The following is a 22,165-nucleotide window of genomic DNA, read 5'->3' on the forward strand; positions in this document are numbered from 1 at the left end:
AGCTATTAAAGACCTAGAAAAGAACGTTCTTATCACGAAAGTCCTTGACACTCTTGAACAGTTCAAAATCAGAAACTGATAGATTGACATTCAAGAAGAGGCAATAATATCTGCTTTGCTATGGCACCCCAAGGACCATGGGATCTTTCCATTTGACTTGAATCTGAAACCTTCCTTTACTGGTGAACTTCTTGAGAGCAGCCTATTTTTGTTGTTGCTTTGTATCACATGGAAGTTCTTAAAAATGCTGTATCCATTCATTTATTCATTGCTGTGGTTAAAAAAAAAAGGCACAACTTAGTGTCCTAACTTGAAATGATGAGCCTTTTATCTAGGTCCTTAGTGGACAGAAGCACTGACTGGCTGGTCTAGCCTTGAAAAAGCCACTGCACCCTATTGAGGCATCTACTTTAAGGGAGGTATGGGTCAGTTGATTCCTCAAAAATGCATTCAAAGTGAAGCTAAGAGTGGGGTGTGGGGAGAAATGGTTAGAAACAGATAAAGAGAAGGCTAGATGGATGAAAATCAGAGCTGATGAAACTGAAACAAGATTGAGGAAGTCATTATTAAAGTAACAGGCAGATGCCAAAGGGGAGCAGAAGAGTGTAACAATTTGTAAATGTGAAATTGGAGTTGGAGACTAAGGATTGGAGGTAAATGGAGAGGATGGAATAAAGAGAAAGTACAAATGACATGGTGTTGCTTGGGGGCAACCCTAAGGGAAGATAGTGGGAATGGGAGGATCAGTCTGCCTTCTCAATAAAGGTCAGCCTATCTTCTCAAGGCCTTCAGGTTGCCTCAAGCACCTTGTTATGGTTTGGAAAACCAGACCAAGGCTTGAGTCCTCCATGTTTAATCTGAAGGCAGAGTGAGGGGGCCATCTAGTGTCTGGGGCTGGAAGGGGGAAACAGAAGAAGCTGATCCAAGGAAGGGCGCCATCTGGGGGTCTGGGGGTAGAACACAAAGGGAGGTCGCCTGTCCTCTAGTGGGATAGATAGACGCCTGAATGGATGGATGCATGCCTGCATGCAGACAGGTGTGGGGAAAACCCAAGTGGACTGGAAGCAGAGAATGGGATTTGGCTGACAGGCAGAAGGAATAGACTGGGATTTGAGGCTGACAGTCAGGCAAAGGGAGGGGCCTGGCTTGTCTGGAAGTGGGTGGGGGAGGCAAAGGGAGAGAGCCATCTGGTGTCTGGAGGTGGAAGACAGAGAGAGTGTCTGGTGTCTGGGAAATGGGAAGGGTGTCGGTGAGATGAAAGGGAGGGGGGAGAGAGACAGTAGGGGGAGGGGGGCCTGGGAAGAAGAGGAACTGTTTGCCCCTGTTTCACCCACCTCCAGCACTTTGACTGAAAGTCTTTCTCAAGAAACTGAAGCAGAGCCTGGGTTTTCTTAGACAATGAGACGGTGGGCATTGTGGGGTTTGTTTTTCTTTTCTTTTCTCTCTTTACCCCCCAATCCATGACTGGGGAGATCAATGCAACTGAAAAGGACATCAGCCCTGGATCCTATCGGGGTTTTCCCTTCATCCTCATTATCCTCATCATTATTTTTAAGACTTGTCAATCTATCCAGTTCCTGACATCATTTTTTTTCCCGGTTTGGGGGAAGGTGGGGGAGAGGAGGATCCTCGGAGGGAGGCTCGAGGAGAAGGCAGGGATGTCGCATTGCTACCGACTGAAGCCGTGAGGGATTCTGGCCGCTTTAAATCAACCTTTGCGCCAACCAATGGGTCCCGACAAGCAGGGTCCCCTTCCTGTTCTCCCCTAGGGAGGCGGAGAACCAGGAGGCAAAGTAGAAGGAGCCCTTTCAGCCTTCTGGTTGTGCTCTTTCCAGATCCGGGAGAGTCTGGGCTGGGCAACCGATTTACAGCAGCATCGTGCTCAGCCCCGACCCACCCAGACCCCGGATTTCTCCAACTTCGGCCTCGAGATAAGACTAATGTTGGACTCTTGGCTTTTAAACGCACACACTCGCGCGCGCGCGCACATGCACACACACACACACACACACACACACACACACACACACACACACACACCCCACACACACACCCTCAGTGTTGTTGGTTTGGGGTTTGTCCACGTGTATTTATGATTTGCGTTTAATTAATTCCTCCTCTGTGTTTCCTTGCCTGTTGCTCTCTGGCTGACGGCTTTGTATATAGGGAAAGCCGGCTAAGGAGGAGGTTCCCCGGGATTCTAGACTTCACTCCTTCACTGCCGGGCTCCCGAAGGTGGTGGCCAGGAGGGAAAGCGATCCAGTGCTGTGGTTATTAATGAATTGATTTATTTGTGAAGTTGGGGGGTGGGGGAGGGGGAGCGGGGGTGGAGACAGGGAGGGGAAGGGAAGAGAGACTTGCCAGGGCGGGGGAGGGCGATCAAAAGGTGTGCAATATTCCACAGAGGCAGGATAACTTCTTCTTCCCTGGCACTATTTAATCATATTACATCAACACGTGCTGCGCCAGGTAACCACATCAAACGACCTTAGCTTCTTTGGATAGAACGTTATATCTTTCTTGTATCTATTTTCACGAGTTGAGTACACACACACACACACACACACACACACACACACAAAGCAAAAAAGTTAAAACACCGACTTGTCAGCTGAGGGCTGTGTGTCTGGAGCTAAACCCCGCAACTTTTAGCCCTGATCCTTCCTTTACTTGATAAAATTGGGAGGTGTTTTCCAGCCGCCCAAGCCCTGGTTAGACCTCTTCCTCAGTCTTAGGAAAGGGGTTACCGTAGGACAGGGGGACCAGGCTTTGTACTTTGAAAAGAACTGAATGGAGGGAACTATGGGGGGGGGGGAGAGAAAGAAAGAAACAGGAGGAGGGATGAGGCAAGAGCTTGTGTCCCATTCGGAAATATCACAAGTCTTCATTCCCTCCAGCACCCCCTCCTCCTGGAATAATGAATTCATAGATCTCGACATACCGCATTGCCGAGGGAGTTAAAACTTCAAGGTTTGGAGGAGCCTTGTTGACTTTCTTCTCCCCGCCCCATAGATTTGGGGTTTGGTTCTTTGTTTTCTTATTTCTTTCGAGTTATCTTCTTATTGCTGAGTTTTATAGCTCTGTATCTCACTCGTACCCTTTCCACCCTTCTCCACTCCGCGGCTCTTTCCACCCCAGTAGGGTTTTTTTTTTTAAAGAATAAGAATATCAAGCCCTGAAAAGGGGGACACTTAAAAATCCCATGTCTTTCGGATTTCATTGGAACTTGCTCGAAATATGCGTGGGGGGTTCAAGGGACCCTGACTGTAAAGGTTCAGAGATCTAAGACCAATGCTGTTGGCTTAGGGAGTTGTTTCTTATAGACTGTTCCTTCCAGAAAAATGTTTTTGAATCGAGTCTGCTCCGGCCTCCCCACCACACACACCCCTAACTCCGGCTCCCAGGGACCTTTCTGGCCTCTAATCACCTTAGGTCTGGCAAATCATTCGGGGAGTCCAGAATAAAGACATCGCCGCACGGCGCTGAAGAGAAGCCTGAATTTCCCTTGGAACTCGTCCTCTTGCCCTGCACTTTGCTCCGATCGATGTATGGGGCTGTTTGCGGAGCCTTACCAAAAGACTGCTGTCCCCTAAGAGGAAATGACTCTCTCCCCACACCGCTCCCCCGCCCCCCGCTCCCGCCACACACACCTCCTATTCCCTTCTTCGTGGAGCTGGGGGGGGGGGGGCTGAGGATGGTCAGGGTCTTCTCTCCTAACACCTGAACCCAGCGCTTTAGTCTGAGCCCTGGCGGTGTCCCCTGGGCACACTCCTCTTCTGCAAAGTTTGAGGAGGGAGACATCTAGTTCAACTCTGGCTCAAGAATTTTGTGTAACAGTGAAAGTATTTCAAGTAACAGTCCTCACAGATTGCCAGCTATAATTCGCGCCCCCCCCCCAGCACACTCACACTCTAAGTCCACAGCTAACCTTATTCGACTTCCAAGGATGCTTGCTTCTGTGTCCAAAGCCTCTCCTCCGTAGAAAGAGCTGATATTGTTGAGAGAGAGAGAGAGAGAGAGAGAGAGAGAGAGAGAGACTCCCTGATAAAGTCACCAAAAGGGAATTGTTGCCACTCCTAGCTTTAATTGAACATTTGTCTGATGATCCAGGTTTGATTTGGGGGGGATGAGGGGGAGAGACAGAAGGAAGGAGCTGTCTTTAAAAACTGCAGTCCCATCAAACTTTGCTTGACAAATTGACCTTTCCCAAGAAAGTTTAAGAAGGAAAACCCATGTAATTTATGCTCTCCTGATAAAGCAGATTCTACCTCTCTTCCCTACAACCCCCTTTGTGTTCCCCCCTCCCCCCCTTTCTTTTCTTTTTTTCTTTCTGCCCCCCCCCACCTCCCCACCCCCGGCCCCAGCCCTCAGGTGAAAGTGCGGCGGCAGCGGCAGCAGCAGCAAGCTGCAGCAGCAGCAGCAACAGAAGAAACATTTTGTTGCCTTTTTGAGGGTTAAATCAGAAGACAGGCTGTCTCGCCTCGGCCAATCAGATGTGGTCCCTGCCAGCTATAATATAGTGCTAAAGGCAGGCTTCTCTCACAAGCGTTTCTAGGCTTGCTACCATTAAAATCAGACTCTTTTTGTCTTTTGATTGCTGTCTCGCGACCCAACTCCGATGTGTTCCGTTATCAGCGGCCGGCAGCCTGCCATTTCAGCACCTGTCTCGATAGGGATCGGTGGATAGTTGAAGGAAATCAGCAAGGAAGCAAAGGCTTATTTACAGAGAGAAAAGGAGAAAAGAGAAAAGGAAAGAGAAGAGAGGGAGGAAGGGAGGAGAGAGAGAGAGAGAGAGAGAGAGAGAGAGAGAGAGAGAGAGAGACCGACCTAGGGAGACAACCTAAGATAGACACGCGCACAGGCGCGCACACACACACACACATACACACACTCACACACGCACACATATACACACACACACAAACCAAGGAAGCTTTGAAGTAACTGGATTCAATGGACGAGATGCTGCTACTGACGAGATTTCTGCTGGTGGTTCTCGTCTCTTCTCTCTTGATGTCCTCGGGGCTGGCATGCGGACCTGGCAGGGGATTTGGGAAGAGGCGGCACCCCAAGAAGCTGACCCCCTTAGCCTACAAGCAGTTTATTCCCAACGTGGCGGAGAAGACCCTGGGGGCTAGTGGAAGATACGAAGGGAAGATCTCCAGAAACTCCGAGCGATTTAAAGAACTCACCCCCAATTACAATCCCGACATTATATTTAAGGATGAAGAGAACACCGGAGCGGACCGGCTGATGACTCAGGTAGAAACCCATCCATCCATGTGTGGCGTTTAATGTGGTTCTTTGAAAGGCGAGGAAAACGTGTAAGGAAGCGCACATAGAATGAGCCTCTCTCCTCCCCCCCCCCCTTCTGCTCAATTTAAAGATAAGATCCCTTTCCCTCCTCACCCATCTACCCCATCACCCTTCCTCTTTCTCAAAGAAGCCATAGAATGAGTACAGCTAGAGAAGTTTGGGGGTAGGGATGGGGGTGGGGAGAGTGGCAGTTGAGCTCGGGTTTTCTGTCATTGATTTGATTTCTGTGTTATTGGTCTGCTACTCCCTATCCTGTCTCAGCCCTGTCATGCAACTTGCTAGAGAGAGCTCAGCTTTTAGGGCATTCGGCTCCTTGAGTCTGCCCTTGTTGCTTGGGGGGGGGGGGGGCGGGAGGGGGAGAGGGAATAGAACATCAGAAGGATGGCAGAAGGGGGAATCCGCTCCCCCCCATGAATATCCAGTGACCCCCAGATCACGATGAGCCCTCTGAGTGTTAGATCTTAAGACACTTTTTTTTCCTTATCTCCTTTTGATTTCCTTTCTCACCTCCTCTCTTCCCACATCCCAAATAAATTCTTAATTCGGCAGGCCAGGGAGACTGTTCTGACAAAAGGCAGTGTGGCCTCAGCCACAGCTATTGCTCTCCCATTTCTGTATTATGTAGCTTGTATGGCAATACCGTCTTTTGCGATTGTGCCCATCCGAGTGTGAATATATTGATATTTCTTTAAGGATGCTCTCTTTCTCCCGTCGCCCGTGATACCTTAGGGGAGGGACTTATAACTTATTAGCATTGCATCACTCTCTTTTAAATCAGATTGCTCAAGAATTACAACCGAATAAATATTGGTGGGGGATGGGGAAGGGAATAGTAGGAAAATGGAATGCAGAACTATCTTAGGCTTGAGATTTATTTTATTAAAAAGAAAGAAAGAAAAAGAAAGGAAGGAAGAAACCGCAAAACAAACGCTCCCTTCGTATCTCCTTTCCCATACTGAGATGTCTGAGAAGCAGATTGGACCGCCAGTCACGGAGTTCCTGAAACTCCATGGATCTAATAAGCTGGAAATGGTTTTCCTTGCAAATATAGGTCAATAGCATTTGTATTGCCCTATTAAAATATTGAAGTCCCACCTTTGGTGCTGATAGCGCAATGAGGCTGGAGGAACCCCGCTGGTGGGGGTGGAAAGTTGGGGGGTCGGAGTTGGTAGTGATCTCCCCCCTCCCATCTCTAGTCAATCCCCCCCCCAAGTCCCTGGTTTATTGAGGGGCAGGAGAAAGACTGCCCTGCGAGATGACTCTGTTTGATGAGTGTCCTTGGCAGACTCTTCCTCATCCGCTCTCGGCCACCTTCAATCTTACCTAGAGCGTTGACGCGGGCTCTGGGAGCCAGATAAAAGCGTGAGCCTGCAATATGGACAGGCCACAGTGTGCAGGTCGAGGTAGCGCGGTGGACTGAGTTGGCCGGGAGCTCCCGCTCCCCCCCGGGCCCCCACCGCAGCCCCTAGCTGCTCGTCCACCCGCTGGGGGCGGGGGGCTGGGCTGGGGTGAGATGGCTAAGGATCCGGGGTAGAATGGGGGGCGGTGAGGCCGGGCTGCAGGTTCGGGCTCCGCTCCCTAGTAACAGTTGCTCTGGTTTGTGGGAGCCCCGACTGACAGACAGCCCGGGAGCCGGTTTTGCCCCCTCCCCGGCCCCCCCCCCTCCCTCCAGACCTCAGGTCCCCGCAAACAGTCCTCAGTCATCGCAGCCTATTTGAAAAGCTGCAAGGCAGAGGAGCCGTGCGCCAACTCAGACGCATTTTCAGCTCCACTTACTCCTCCTTTATCGATCGGCACGGCTAGGGTTTCAGCTTGGATCCTTTCTAACACGCCAGAGGCTGGGGCCGCCGCCGCCGCCGCCGCCGCCGCCGCCGGGCCAGCTTCTCCTGGACCCGAAGGAAAGCCATCCTTCCCCCTCCCTGACAGGAGCACGGCCGCGAATGAGCTCCCTGACTAGGGCGGCGGTGGTGATAACAATAATACTATAATGATAATAATTCCAGAAAGCTACTGGGGGAGGGGGCGGACTAGGCGAGGGCTGAGGAGCAGGCGGCGGCGGCGGCGGCGGCGGGAGGAGGAGGAGGAGGAGGAAGAGGAGGAGGAGGAGGGAGGAGGAGGGGTGTGGTGATGAGGTTTTAAAGGGCTGGGCGGCTAGCTGGAGAGGAAGCTCCGGAGGAGGGCTGGCCAGAGCCTGTCTTCTTTCTCTTTCATTCCTCTCGGTCTTCCCAGTCTGTCCTTCCCCGTCTCTCCTCTTGTGCTGCTCCTTGCTCGGCCTTTGCAGAAGCTCGGGCTCCCCCACCTCACTAACTCTGGGTGCCCCCCATCCCCTCCTCTACCTCTGCCTCTCCTTCCCCGCCCCTTCCCAGGGCAGTCAGCGCCGCGCCTGCTGCAGGGTTGACCACTCCGGCTGCCATTGGCTGGCAGTATTTGAACTTCTGACCTTCTGTCAACTTCCCTCAGACGAACGAAACGAAAACAAATAAGTCCCCCCACACAGACACATACACACACACTCATACACACACACATGCACACACATGCACACACACACGCACACACGCACCCGAGCATTGGCCAATTCTGGTCCTGACATAAAAGGGGGGAGGGGGCGACAATCAGAAGGATTGCTGGAATGAGGGGAAACCAAGTCCCCGGAGCACTGCCCCACACAAGCACCCTAAACAAGTGTGCTAGTGGGAAGCAGTACGAGTTGAGGAATCTGTCCGATCACTTGGTCTCTCTCACCACCCCCATCCCGGACTCCCGACGTGAAAAAAAGTGTGATGGGGGGGATGAGGGGAAGGAAGTCATTACTTTGGGATGTTGTTGTGGGAAAGAATATCCTGGTGATCTAAGGGCTAGAGAGGTGGGGAGGGGGTGGGAGGACTGAAGTGATCCATTTCTCCGCAGACCTCGCTTCTGAAGTGGGGTTCCGCAGGCCATCTCCCTGAGTTAGACTCACCCCCCCCCCGTGTGTGTGCGTGTGTGTGTGCGTGTGTGTGTGTGTGTGTGTGCGTGCGTGTGTGTGCGTGTGTGTGTGCGTGCGTGTGTGTGTGTGTGTGTGTGTGTGTGTGTGTGCCGGCTGCTTCACAAGTCCCTCAAGCATGGCGAGAGCTTCCCCAGTGGAACTTTCAGAGCCGTTCCCGAACGCATTAGCTCCTGGTTAATATTAACTCGAGGGAAGGGGGAAACGCAGACGGACACACATGTACAGGCTCGGGCAGGTCAGCTCCCCGGTCTCGGGGGACAGTGGTCTGAAAGGGGGGACGGCGGGGAGCTGGCTAGGAAGCCGGATCCGGCTGGAGGGTGAGGAAGGGAAGCGGCCAGGAACTGCGGCATTTAGGAAATGTCCAGGCTGCTTTGGAACCACGTTGGGGAAAGGGAGGGGTGGAGCATGGGGGAGGGGGGCTTTTCCTTCATTGAGGGGGACAGGAGATGCCTGGGGTATGAGGGGGGGAGGGCTGTGGATCTCTGGCAGTTCGGGGTCCCCCGCATGAAAGGGAAACTCGGCAAGCTGTTTACAGTGACAGGTAGCTGCGAAGTGTTTCCTGCGAGCACTCATTTGTGTCGAGAGAGGTTAGGCGCTTGGCAGAGGGCTGGGGCGCGTGGAACAACTTTGCCTCAGCTGACACAAAAGCCCAAGCTGAGGCGGCCCTGCTGGGCTTCACGGTGAGTGAACAGAATTGGGCTTGATTCGTGGCACACGACCCAGTGAATTAAGAAATTGTCTGAGCTTCACGGCTTTTGACTCCGACAATCCAGCTCAGCCGGTAGAGAGTGAGAGTCCTTCAGCCAGCAGCGAGCAGGAGCGGGGGAGGGGGAAGAGGAGGAGGAGGAGGCCTAGGAGACGAAGGAGAAGAGGAAGGGGGGGGAGGAGGAGGAGGGAAGATGATGATGGTAGGATTTACCCTTTTAGCAGAAGGAATTCAGGGACTGCTGGGGGGAGGGGAACCTGTAAGAACTCGGAACCTGCCACTCACGATTTCCCGAGCGTTCTGTCCCCACTGCCTCCATCTCCACTCCCCACTCCCCACCCTCCCTCCCCAGAACCTTCTCTCCCCGCGTGCCCCCCTTCCGGATGAATGGCCCCATTCCGAAGAGGGGAGCCTTTTCTCCCCACTTCGCTAGATAGGCCCCAGGTTGTTTAACGCTTTACCATCGAGTGGGGACTGAGCTGGTGAAGTGCGTCGGGAAGGTCCCCAGAGTGCATGCGTGTGCGTGTTTCTGTGTGTGTGTGTGTGTGTGTGTGTGTGTGTGTGTGTGTGTGTGCGCGCGCGCGGGCGCCAAGGGCACGTGTGATCGTGGGCCGGCCTTGCTCTGCCACCCTTGGCTGACCGCTTGGCTTCCTCGTAAAGTGGGTGTCATCCTCTTAGTGACCTCACTCAAACTCTTCTCCTTAAAAAAAAATACCCCCAAACTTAGCAGCCTCAGGTTCCTGCAAGGGCTAGCCTGTCTCCCCTCCTGATTCCCCCTCCCTGCTTCTTGGTTTTGTTTTATGTTCTAACTCCCACAATCATATTACTGTTTTTATTGCTGCCAAATACACAGAACTTTTCCTGTTGAGCAACCAAGTCAAGTTCCCTTGAAAACTGTAGAGTAGGAACGATACAAGGATTCCCCGCCTCCTTCCACCTTCACTCCACCTCCCACTTTGACCTCCACCCTCAACTCTACCACCCCATGCAACCCCCCCCACAAAGGCTTCCTAACAACTTGTTTTTAAAAAGGGTCCTTTGCGGTAGATTTTACATATTGGTAAGCTCTTTGGGGAGAGTTGTCTGGGAGAAGGTCAGGCATCCTCTCTAGGAAAAAGTTAACAGAAAGCAGCCTTGACTGCCACAGAGGGCCAGTCCAGGCCCCTTAGCTAAAGGCACCTCTAGTTCTCCCACTGTCTCTGCTTCTGCCCCTGATTTCTGACTCTGGCTAGAAAAGAGACACCCTACCTTCCATCTGATGGAGACACAAAATTCACCACCACCATCCTTTCTCAGACCCTATAATTATCCTCCACCAGCAACTTCTCTTTCAATTTTTCCCATTCATTCAGTTAAACTTTTCCACAGCAGCCTGTTAGATATAATTCTGGCCTGACTTGAAGGCAGATGGAAGTCAGGAAAGTTATCTGAGAACACCAATCCCCATACCCCAAAAATATATTTCAATTTTCCTCTAGATTTCTTTTTGAAGTGGGTCAAAACCAAGAAAACATTGTAATAATCACAAGAAAAGCATTTTGGCATGAGCTCTTTGTGTATGTGTGCGGTGATAGACAGACAGACAGACAGATGATAGAGGGATGATAAATAGATACATAGACAACAGTCAAATAGATAGATGATCGATGATAAATGAATGGTTCTAGACTTTCTTGTGGAAACATTTTTCTTTCTTCACTTCCCATCCTTCCTCCCCCCCCCCCATGCAACTTCATCTCTCTTCATCCGTAGAAACACTACCCCCTCCCTGAAACCCTTCAGTTTGCTCTTCAAACTTGCTGGACACCATTCTAAACTGGGACCAAGAGAACAAGAGGGGAGGGAAGGGAAGAGGTTAAGGAAAACAAGAAACACAATCAGACCACAGAAAACCTTGGCAGAAAAGAACTCCATAGAGTAAAAAGAATGTGGCTCTCCAGATAAAGAATGTTTGTCATCCCTGCCCTGACCCATATGGAAAATTATAACTCACCTGGTTGCTTCCCCCTCCTCCCCCCATCTTTTTTCTTTCCCCTCCCCCTGCTAAACTTTGCTATAAACTTTCCAGTTTTATTCTCCTCTCTTACCTTTGGCTTAATCTTCACCTAAGTCTAGAGATGGACAAAGAAAGTCCCTGAGATAAATCATGACATTTTTTAAGATTTGTACAATGCAGTTTGGGGGGGGGGGGGGGAGGGTTATATCTCTGAACTATAAGATCTCTCTCTCTCTCTCTCTCTCTCTCTCTCTCTCTCTCTCTCTCTCTGTCTGTCTCACTATATACCTCTAATTCTGAGGGCTTTTTGGAGTGATTTAACTTCAAAGGAAGGGTTGGTTTGGGAAAGTGGGTGAGAGTGGGGTGGGGAGAACTCCAGTTTGAGAGGGATCCCATTGGGTCAGATCAAAGTTAGCTGTTGGGCTCATAGAAGTTCCAGCGACACATAGGCCAGGAGAGCACCAGAAAGAAAGTGGGGGAAGGGGTCGTATAAGATATGCTTGCTTTGGTCTCTGAGAATGTCAGGTGTTTGGGTCTTCTAAAAGAGATTCCCTTGTTTTACTCCTCTCACTTCAACCTATTGCCAGACCACTGTGTGGTTTGAAAAGATAGATCTCAATTTGGAGTCAATGGATCTAGTTCACCTTGGCCAAGACTCTGAGGCTCTCCAGGCCTCAGTTTCCTCATATATAAACTGAGGAGGTTGGACTAAATTGTCTTTAAGGCCACTTACCCTCAAAATCCTATGATTCAGGAGTTGTTATTTTGTTGTATTTCAAAAAGCCATCCATCCCAGGAGCAATTTGTTGTCTATAAATTTGCATCCTCAGATGACCAACACTACAAGTGAGTATTCTGTATTTTGAGCTAGGCAGTCGTGAATTCAAGGCCTTAGCTCTCCAACTCACTCCCACCCCTCTGTCTTTTCTTCACCCACATATACACATACACCCCACACATATACATGCACACCCCAAAACAATCGACATAAGAAAAGACCTTCCTCTGAGACTACCTAGATTCTAGAGACAGGAAGTTAAAGAGCTGCTTCCTGCCTGTCAGGTCCACAAACAAGAGAGACTCTTGGAATGGGAAATGGGAGAGGGAGAGGGAGGGTACAAGAAACAGGAAGAGCTCTCAGTCCTGTTAACAGCCTCTCCGTCTGTCTTCTCCCTCCTCTGTGACACCTCTCCCAATTCTATCCCCAGAGGTGTAAGGACAAACTGAATGCCCTGGCTATCTCTGTCATGAACCAGTGGCCTGGGGTGAAACTTCGGGTCACTGAGGGCTGGGATGAGGATGGCCACCACTCTGAAGAGTCGCTTCACTATGAGGGCCGGGCAGTGGACATCACTACCTCAGATCGGGACCGAAGCAAATATGGCATGCTGGCCCGCCTGGCCGTGGAGGCAGGCTTCGACTGGGTCTATTACGAATCTAAAGCCCATATCCACTGCTCTGTGAAAGCAGGTAAGGGAGTAAGCAAGCCAGTCTCTAATCCCACCCCCACCTCCACCCCTACCCTGACTTCCCATCTCTCAACAAGTTCCCTCCCCCAGTAGGCCCTCTCTAGCACCATCAGATCTGCACCACAGACTTCCTAAGCTATATTCCTGCCCTCCCCTAGGATACTGGATGTTTTCTATGGTTGTGACCTCTACTGAGAGAAGATAAGAATGTGTGTGTGTGTGTGTGTGTGTGTGTGTGTGTGTCTTGTGTGTCTGTGTCTATGTGGATGCCTGTGTGTGTAGAAAAGACAGAGACAGATATAGAGACAGACATAAGAGAGATAGAAAGATACAGAAAGAAACAAAGAAGAGAGAAAGGCAGATCTGGTAAGGGTCTCCATGTCATTGGCTAACATCTCTACTCTAAATCTCTGGCTTTCAACTTCCACTCCCATCATTCTAGGAATTGTGCTCCCCAATATCATGATTCTATAGTATATAGCTATCTCCAAACACAACTTTAATGGGCCCTTGGCATGGTAGGAAAGTTTCCCTTCATCCCTTCCTCTTTTCCACCCTTCCTTCCTCCTTCCCTCCTTCTCTTCCACTCTCTCTCTCCCTCCCACTCTGCCTTCCTTTTTGTTTCTTCCTTCTCTTTTATCTACCCACCTTCTTCACTTCTGATTTCAAACTTGCATTGTCAGCTCTAGGAGAGTACAGGGATAGGAACAGGGAGAAGATGGGAGCATTGAGATAGAATGTGTCTACCCCATGGTGAAAGGGGGTGTCTACTGCTCCAAGGATCAAACTATGAAGCAAATAGCAATCAATATCAGTGTAGCCACTTAGAAAGTGGCTTAGAAAGCCTAATCAAACCAGATTGGTTTTTTTTTCCTCCTCTAAGGAGGAAACAGTCAACCTTCCACACTCGTCCACATACAGAATACTTCAGCCTTTGGAGAGGGTGAAGTCCCAGAGTTTGCTTTTAAATGTTCTCACACTCAAGTCTGTGGATTTAAAAAAAAACTAGCATAAATATATAAATGAATAAATAAGTGGGCGAGCTTTCATATGCCTTAACAAACAGTAGTGCTTCCAAAACATCTGGATGGCCGCACGCTCAGAAGCCCTGATTATTATTAGCTCTGTTAAGATTACTTACTACTGTGGGTGAGGGCCAAAAACTTTGATTTCATCTTGTGGTCTGCAGCTGGTATATCCCCAACCAGAGTGTTGGTTGGGTTTTTTTTTTTTTACATGTGTGGTTTTTTTTTTCCTCTGGGCTTGCAACGCCACATGCTGTTACAGAGGAGGAATAGCTATGGAGAAAATGAAGAAAGGGGGGGGGGGAGAAAAGAAAAATGAAGAAGAGGACTGGAGGGTGGGAGAGGAAAGCACCCAACCCCAACCCATCATTTGGAATTTCTTTTTAAAGGTTTCTCCACCTCTAAGCATAAGTTGACACATTTAGCAAAATAGTTAACGGTGAATTTCAGAAGAGTCTTTTTTCTCCACTTTCCTGGCTTTGCCTGCTTGGTTTCTAAACTGTATTTTAATAGCATCTTTTAGTTAAGAAACATTTTAAAAGTGTCAAGACACACTTGGAGGAGAAAGAAAATAATGACTTTTTTGTAACAAGAGAAAGAGGGTGGATAGGGGGCTGAAATTGGAAGGTGATGGTAGTGGTATGTGTATTTATAGCTAAGGGAAAGGGCTCAACACGGGAAAAGAAAAATAGAAATGTTCACTTGCAGAGATGATCAAGTTTTTCACTTGCAAACCTCTGTTGCAGTTGGGAAGGGTGGGCCTGGGTGGTATCTGAGTAGGTTCACCCTGCAGGGGAACCGGTGAGCCTCTCTCTAGGCTATCCTGTCTAGACGCTGAAGTGACCTCGGAGGCCCCTGTCTTTCTGTTTTTCATAATAGTTTTCCACCCTTTCCCCTGCTCCCTGTCCAAAGCATCTCCCCCCAGGAATTTCTCTTCAACTCTCCTCCGAAATGTAAAGGCATAATCTACCCTGTGGATTTTTCCTAGGGAGAGGAAGAATTCCGAGGGACTAGAAAGCTACTCATTGAAATTCCGAACACACTTGGGGTTTGGGGGTAATATCTAGTGCGTGTCAGACGGGGTCGTGTGACTCTACTATGGGGTTTTCTAGAGACCAGGTCCCATTTCGGGGACTAAAGCTGGTTTCCAATGGTCAGAGGCTCACTTCATGACGGAGAAACTGATGAGAAGATTAAAACCCCTGCAATTCCAGCAGGAAGATTCTTTATCTCAATCTCTATTTGCAAAAAGCATGATCCCGGAGATTGGAATGCAAAGAAGAGGACAGCCCCTCTCCTCCGCCCCCCTCCCCTGCCAGGCCCCCCTCTAGTTCTCCAAAGGCCTAGAGAGAGAGAGAGAGAGAGAGAGAGAGAGAGAGAGAGAGAGAGAGAAGGCGAGGGGCTGGGGTGGCAAAAAGGGGGTATTGAAAATGGGCCGCGTCTATCTGGTGCTTAGAGCAGGGTCCTCCATTTAAAATTCAAATATCCATCTTGAGTGCCCTGCAAAAGAGTGGCTTTGCTGTGCAAATAATGCTTGTGAGGGCCTGGGTTTTTGGAGAGTATGTGTGTGAATTGGCACACGGGGGACTCTGCACCTGAGCAAATAACGGGGTGGGTAGGGAGAGAGCGATAAAAAAGTGGAGGGGGGAAGAAAATGGAAGTGTCCTCTCTTCCAAGAGTGCCTCCCATTTATTCAAGGAACCGAAATGACAATGCGTGGGTTCTTTATTAGATTTTAATTAGAGAACCCAAACAGACACTGGGTTTTTCCCTCCCAGGCCAGTTCCCTGGTGTGTTTGTGGAGTTACTACCAAATATTCCACTTATTTTTCACCAGAGACCCCCAAGCAACCGACAATCGCAGCGCTTTGGGTCTATTTCGCCGGTCCCAACTTTCCCCTCTCCCTCACTCCAAGAAGCCCAGGTCATCCCACCCCGGGTCAGCCCTGCGCTGGGGGATTTTCTATTCTCCGGCCACTCAGTCTTCCTTCTGGGAATCCCCTGAAGGATGGGGGAGGGGAAAAGAGACTTCCTGACCTATATTCCTGCCGTCCCCCAGAACGCTGGATGCTTTCTATGGTTGTGACCTCTACTGGAAGAAGGAGAGAGAGAGAGAGAGAGAGAGACAGAGAGAGAGAGAGAGAGAGAGAGACAGAGACAGAGACAGAGACAGAGACAGAGAGGTTGAGGTAGAGAGACACAGAGACAGAGAGACAGAGAGACAGATAGATAGATAGATAGATAGATAGATAGATAGATAGATAGATAGATAGATAGATGATAGAGACAGAAAGACACAGAGAGAGAGAGGTTGGGGTAAAGAGAGAGACAGACAGAAAGAGATAGACATAGAGAGATTGAAGTAGAGAGACAGAGAGAGAGAAGAGAGAAGAGAAGAGGGGAAAGAGAAGAGAGATGGAGAGAGAAGAGCAAGAGAGATGAAAAGAAAGAGACATAGGAAGAGGGAGAAAGAAAGAGGAGAGAAGACAGAAAAGAAAGAAAGGGAGGGGGTAGAAAGATATAGCAAAAAATAGAGAAGAGAGAAAGATGTCTCTCTTCTCCCCCCCCCCCCCCCCCCCATGCTCCGGAGATTCCCAGAGTGAGGATTTAGTGACCGGATAGTAACTTGGAAGGAATGGGAGAAAGGGAGAAAAGGGATTTTTCATGTAAAATGAAATAGGAACCGCGACCTCCCCCCCCCCAAAAAAAGTGGGCGACAATCACCTTTCTAATTGAGCGTTAGAGGCGAGCAGGGGGAGGAAGGAAGACGGGACAACCCGCCCCCCCAAGTCTATCCCTCCCTCCCTGGGGCTGAGTGCTCGTGAGGCGGGTGGGCAGAAAGAGGGGTGGCGCCCCTTCCTCTCGGTATTAACCCCCTCCTTCCCCCTCTCTCTCCCCCCCGCCCCCCGCAGAGAACTCGGTGGCCGCCAAGTCGGGCGGCTGCTTCCCGGGCTCGGCCACGGTGCACCTGGAGCAGGGCGGCACGAAGCTGGTGAAGGACCTGAGCCCCGGGGACCGGGTGCTGGCGGCCGACGACCAGGGCCGCCTGCTCTACAGCGACTTCTTGGCCTTCCTGGACCGCGAGGACGGCGCCCGCAAGGTCTTCTACGCCATCGAGACGCGGGAGCCGCGCGAGCGGCTGCTGCTGACGGCGGCGCACCTGCTCTTCGTGGCCCCGCACAACGAGTCGGGCTCCGCGGGGCCGCCGCCGGGCCGGGCCGGGCCCCGGGCGCCGGGGGCCGGCCGCCGCTCGCTCTTCGCCAGCCGGGTGCGGCCGGGCCAGCGCGTCTACGTGGTGGAGGAGCGCGGCGGCGCCCGCAGGCTGCTGCCGGCCGCCGTGCACAGCGTGTCCCTGGCAGAGGAGGCCACGGGCGTCTACGCGCCGCTGACGGCGCAGGGCACCATCCTCATCGACCGCGTGCTGGCCTCCTGCTACGCCGTCATCGAGGAGCACGGCTGGGCGCACTGGGCCTTCGCGCCCCTGCGCCTGGCGCACGCCCTGCGCGCCGCGCTCTCCCCGGCCGCCGGACACTGCGGGCCCGGCGGGGGCGGCGGCGGCGGCGGCGGCGGCCCGTCCCCCCTGCCCGAGGCCGCCCCCGAGGCCCCCGCCGCCGCGGCCGGCATCCACTGGTACTCGCAGCTGCTCTACCAAATCAGCACCTGGCTGCTGGACAGCGACGCGCTGCACCCCCTGGGCATGGCGGTCAAGTCCAGCTGAAAGGCGGGGGAGGCGGCTGCGGGCCGGGGCGCGGGGAGGGGGCGCCGCGGCCCAGCCGGCCACCGGAGCACGGAAGCAGACTGGGAAGCCCCCGGCGATGAACCACGCTGAGCATCAAGTAGGACAGTCCAAAGTAGACTTTAAGGAAAACACAGACCCCGGGAAGTTTTGTTGTTGCGTTTAGTTTATATATATATATATATATATATATATTATATATATTTTAATTTTGATGTTTCTGTTATTGGTTTATTTTTGTTATTATTTTTTCCTCCTCTCCTGGCTATTTATTTGTTTGGTATTTTGAATAGATGTTTTAAATAATATGAACCGGACCTTCAAGAGCCTTAAATAGTTTTTGTTTTCTTTGATAATTTATTATTATCATGTGAATTGTACTCACGGGGGGGGGGGAGATTATTTTGTGAGGCCAAGCAAAACCGCTCAGAGTCTATTTTTCTACATGTCCCGCGTGTCCTGACTTTCAGAAAGCAAAATTCTGTACTTTCCCACTCCTCCTGTGCATCGCTCCTGCTTTCCAGCAAGTGTAAAGTAAGACAATGCTTCGTGGGGGTCCACAAATTATATTTTTGTACGCAGAATTGTAAATTAGATTTTTTGAGAGATCAATACTTAACAGAATTACATTTTTTTTGAAATAGTGTAAAATATGAGAATATATTATTTTAATTTAACTAGTTTCCACTGTAACAGCCATCTCCTGTATCGTCTTTTTTGGGTTTAATATTTGCATCGTCAGCACCATTATGGCCACATTCTTGGAAGTCAAGACTGTTACACGCTTTTTTTTTTTGCAAACTGCAAGAACTTTGTTATTTTTAACTTCAAAGAATTTATTAGAAAATAATATTTTTTGAAAAAAAGCGCACATGGTAATGAGCCCACAAAGATGGAGCCTGTAGTTTGTACAGAGAAAAAAAGGATGTTTTGCATTAATAAATTGAGAAATAACTACTGTAAATTTACTAAAATGTATTTTTAAAATATTTTGTAATAGTTTTAATAGTTTTATAGAAATAAAATGTGCCATGCACAATCTGGTTAGTATATAATAACTAAGAGTTATTGTTGCAGCCCATTTTTTTTTCTTTTTGGCTTCTTTGTTTGGGAAACCCAATGCTGAAAGGAGTTTCCAATATTATATTTAGATGTGTTGCTTATACTGTGAATTCAGATAAACTTAAGTAGGTAACCAAATACATCAAATCAACTTGTTTAGTCTCCTCTCTGGAGAAACCTCAATCTGTTTGTATTTATTTTGTGAAGTTGTTTCTGCACTCCCCACGGTTGGGTGTGGTATGGTGGTGGTGGTGGTGGTGTGTGTATGGAGGGGGGTTTTCCCCTTGATCAAACAAAATCTAATTTGTCAGAAATGAGTCAACCCCAAAGGAACTTTCAGTGAACTTTCTCCCTTAATTTCTTTTTCTGTATTATGTAGTCAGCTCACTTGTCTCTAGGCACTTTTTGGTGCCTAGAAGTAGGCCCCATCCCGCCCTTAGAATGCCAAGGAATTGTCTCATTGCACTTTCTCTGCCTCTGAGTTTTAGTGACCAGGTCCCATCCTTGCCTTGCCTTGCATGGAGAATGGCCTACTGCTATCTAATTCTCCCAGTCAGTATCCTTTAGAAATCTCTCGATTTTTCTGAACCAGAAAGAGAACAAGTGAGCAACATCCACTTCTCTGCCTGGTCTTTCTTGATGGATTGATTTTGGAAGGGGTGGAATTTCCCTCGCCCCCACCTCCTGTTCTACTGTTAGTGGGCAAGTCCAGGAAGGATATATGTTGCTAATTTTTTCCAGTTCTGTGTGGCCATTGATGGGGCGATAAAAAGACAGGGAGGTCCCTTTCTTTCCATTAATCCTTTGTTATATGCAACCTTACCCAACTTTTGGATGGCATGGTCCCTGGGGATCTACTGCAAGCAGTTGGCTTCCAAATCTTTCCCAAACTTCCATGCCTGTAGCACTGAAACAGCCCTTTGTTGGTCCCAGTTGACTGGACCTCAAGCTCCCTAGGACTCAATGTGGTAGCAGGTCTCATATGACTGCATGTCTACTAATGGTCAGCTTCTGTCTTTTTAGAGTCAGGTTGTGAATCTTCTCAAAACTTGTCTATGGTTATATTAGGGAATTATAGTAAACTTTGTCTAATATATGTGAGCATACCCTTTTGCCTTAGTCCCCAAGCCCTTGGTCATCTGGTCTGTGACAGGCCATGGAGTTAGAAACTTGAGTCTACTTTATAGATTAACCCTGTCTGTTTCTCATCTTTTTCTTCAGATTAACCATCTTTAGGGTATCTTCAGGTGTTACTCCAGTTACTCAACTTTGTTCACGTTGTACCCCATGTTCAGAAAAGAAGATGGTGGATTCCGATTAGGAGGTCCTGTATTGAACCCCCAGCTCTTTCGATGAATAGTTTCCTCACCTATAAAAAAGGGAGAGTGGATTAGATAACCTTCGACTTTCCTTTTGGCTCTAAATCTATCATCCAGTGATATGATTTTGTTAACCAAAGGACATATCTGATTCTATGACCAGCCCTAGGCACTTGGCCTGTGGGATGATATCTGGGGAAAAGCTGGCCCATTCTATGATGTAGTGTTAGCATATTGGACTTGTGACTTCCCCTTCTAATGTTTATACTGGATCATGTTGAAAGGAGATGTTTAATGGTGGTATGGTATCCTATCTATTGAATATTAAAATATCACACTGAGTTAAAATGATAAAGCAGGAACAGAGGTATTGGGCCACTCATCTACAGTGGAGGTTGGATTGGAGGTTCTATCTATAGGAGGGGGGATCCTCTCCAATTATATTTGTTAAAAACTATTTCCTTCTTAGAAATTGTATTTTAAAAACAGAGTTTACAAACCCAGATGGGACTTATTAATGTGACTTAGATTGACTCAGGACCTAGAGTTAGGCAAAAGAGCAAAACTGAGCTATGTATGTCAAGATGCAAGACTGGCAGAAACAGATTTTCTGAATTCCATCACCCAGTGTGTCTCTAAAGGCTTCAGTTTGAGCCATAGCAGTACTCACAGCAAAACAATCTCTGAGCATAGAATTCAGATGTGCCATGTGGGCAGCAAGGCCTCTCAGTGGACTGTTCTTGTGGCTTGTTTCCTTTAAACATCCTTTCTCTTTTCACTCCATCTTTTAACAATACCTCTGCAGCTTTTTGTGAACAATCACTTTTCTTCATGGGCATTGAAAGGACTTAGGAAGGAATCATGGCAGAGAAGTTAGACAAGGAGCAAAGGGGCCACCAGTTGATTTCACCATGGCACCATTCTCAAGGTGACACAAGGTTATCCATGTTCATGGTTGACAATGGCAATAGCTTGTATAAAATGTATGCATAGTGGTTGCTGCCGACCTAGCGAATGATTAAATACATATCTATTCCTGTTGAAAATATGTATAAGAATGTACTTGAAGCTATTACCCTTGTGCTGTTGTTTGAATAATTAAAGAAATTATAGAGACTTTCTGAAATGTCTGTTATGTGACAGAATTCCCCCAACCTAATCATTTTCTCATAAAATTCCAATGAAAATAAGAAAAGGAACAAATTTCCAGTGGAGAATTCCATTTCCAAATCCCTTCAATGGGTGATTAATCACCCAACTAAGGTGAAAAGTTGCAGGTGACTCATTGCATTAGAAACAACTCTAAAACCTAAAACTTTTGTGTGTGTGTGTGAAGGGGATGAAGGAAGACAGTGGAATGAGGAGCATCCCTCTCCTGGGTGAATCCCTTTACACACTTTACAATACCTATGTGTGAAATACTGGGTTGATGTGTCAAGAAAGCCAGTTAGTTGTGAATTTTGACACGGAAGAAACAAAGAACCTCTTCATACTTCAACAGAGAGTTACTGGAGTTAGCTCTTCCTTCAACTGGATGTGGAGACGTCTCAGCAGAGCAGGATACACTGCTAATGCAGAAGAAATGACCTTTAGTCTATCCTTCCATGTAAAAAACATTCACCTAGAGATCCAACATATTTCAATTCTTCAGTAATAAACCCATTTATTTGAGCACCTTTTCTAGTCAAGGTACTCTTCTAATCCTGAATTCCTCTACCGGCTTGGCTTCCCCCAGTGTCAAGCTGAAGGTGAACCTAAAACTAGGAGCAATGTGGACAAGCATGAAATGGTTTGAAATATCCCCATGATGTACATTCCAATGAGAGTCAAAAGGAAATGCTAACCCCCATCTGAACACAGGCATTACTTTAAGCTGGAAGGTATCACAAATAGTTACTTCAGGTCTATGACAACTTTTGTTGTTGTTCAATCATGTCTGACTTTTGGTGATCCCATTTGAGATTTTCCTGGAAAAGATGCTTTTAGGAATGGTGTGCCATTTCTTATTTTAGAAATGAGGAACTGAAATAAACAGGGTTAAGTGACTTGTTCAAGGTCATGCAGCTAGTATATGTCTGAGGTTTGGATTTGAACCTCAGGAAGACAGTCTTCCTGACTCCCAGTGAAGTACTTATCTACTGTACCACCTAGCTGTCTACCTTATAGTCATTTCCATTTGTTAATTAACTAGGCAAATCTGAATGGAAATCTAGTTTCAGGAAAGCAAAGCAAAACAGGAGTAGCTAGGTGGCGCAATGGATAAAGCAACGGCCCTGGAGTCAGGAGTACCTTGGGTCAAATCCGGTCTCAGACACTTAATCATTACCTAGCTGTGTGGCCTTGGGCAAGCCACTTAACCCCATTTGCCTTGCAAAAAAAAAAAACCCTAAAAAAAAAAGCAAAGCAAAATAATACAGCACACAGAATGGAAAGGAACTGGAAGCAGTTAACTATTTAGAGCTGAAATCACATGAACCTTTATGATCTGGAAGAATTTAGAGAAAGAACCAAGGTTTCTTTTAGACAATCACTCCATCCAAGGAAACT

General features: G+C 48.6%; 1 protein-coding gene across 2 annotated transcripts; it reads left to right on the forward strand.

Annotated features, from left to right (window-relative positions):
• The first annotated feature begins 4,605 nt into the window (after positions 1–4,605).
• On the forward strand, positions 4,606–17,219 carry SHH (sonic hedgehog signaling molecule). 2 transcript variants are annotated; one of them, XM_074195085.1, is made up of 4 exons: positions 4,606–5,262; positions 12,216–12,477; positions 16,414–17,006; positions 17,091–17,219. In XM_074195085.1, the coding sequence occupies exons 1-4, from the start codon at positions 4,954–4,956 to the stop codon at positions 17,217–17,219; spliced, it is 1,293 nt and encodes a 430-aa protein (XP_074051186.1). In that variant the 5' UTR covers positions 4,606–4,953. The 2 variants fall into 2 exon arrangements, with proteins under 2 accessions (XP_074051186.1, XP_074051185.1); XM_074195084.1 differs by having other exon boundaries at positions 16,414–17,219.
• Positions 17,220–22,165: the final 4,946 nt, after the last annotated feature.

This window comes from Macrotis lagotis, chromosome 7 (genome assembly GCF_037893015.1).
Source record: "Macrotis lagotis isolate mMagLag1 chromosome 7, bilby.v1.9.chrom.fasta, whole genome shotgun sequence".
NCBI classification, from domain to species: Eukaryota; Metazoa; Chordata; class Mammalia; order Peramelemorphia; family Peramelidae; genus Macrotis; species Macrotis lagotis.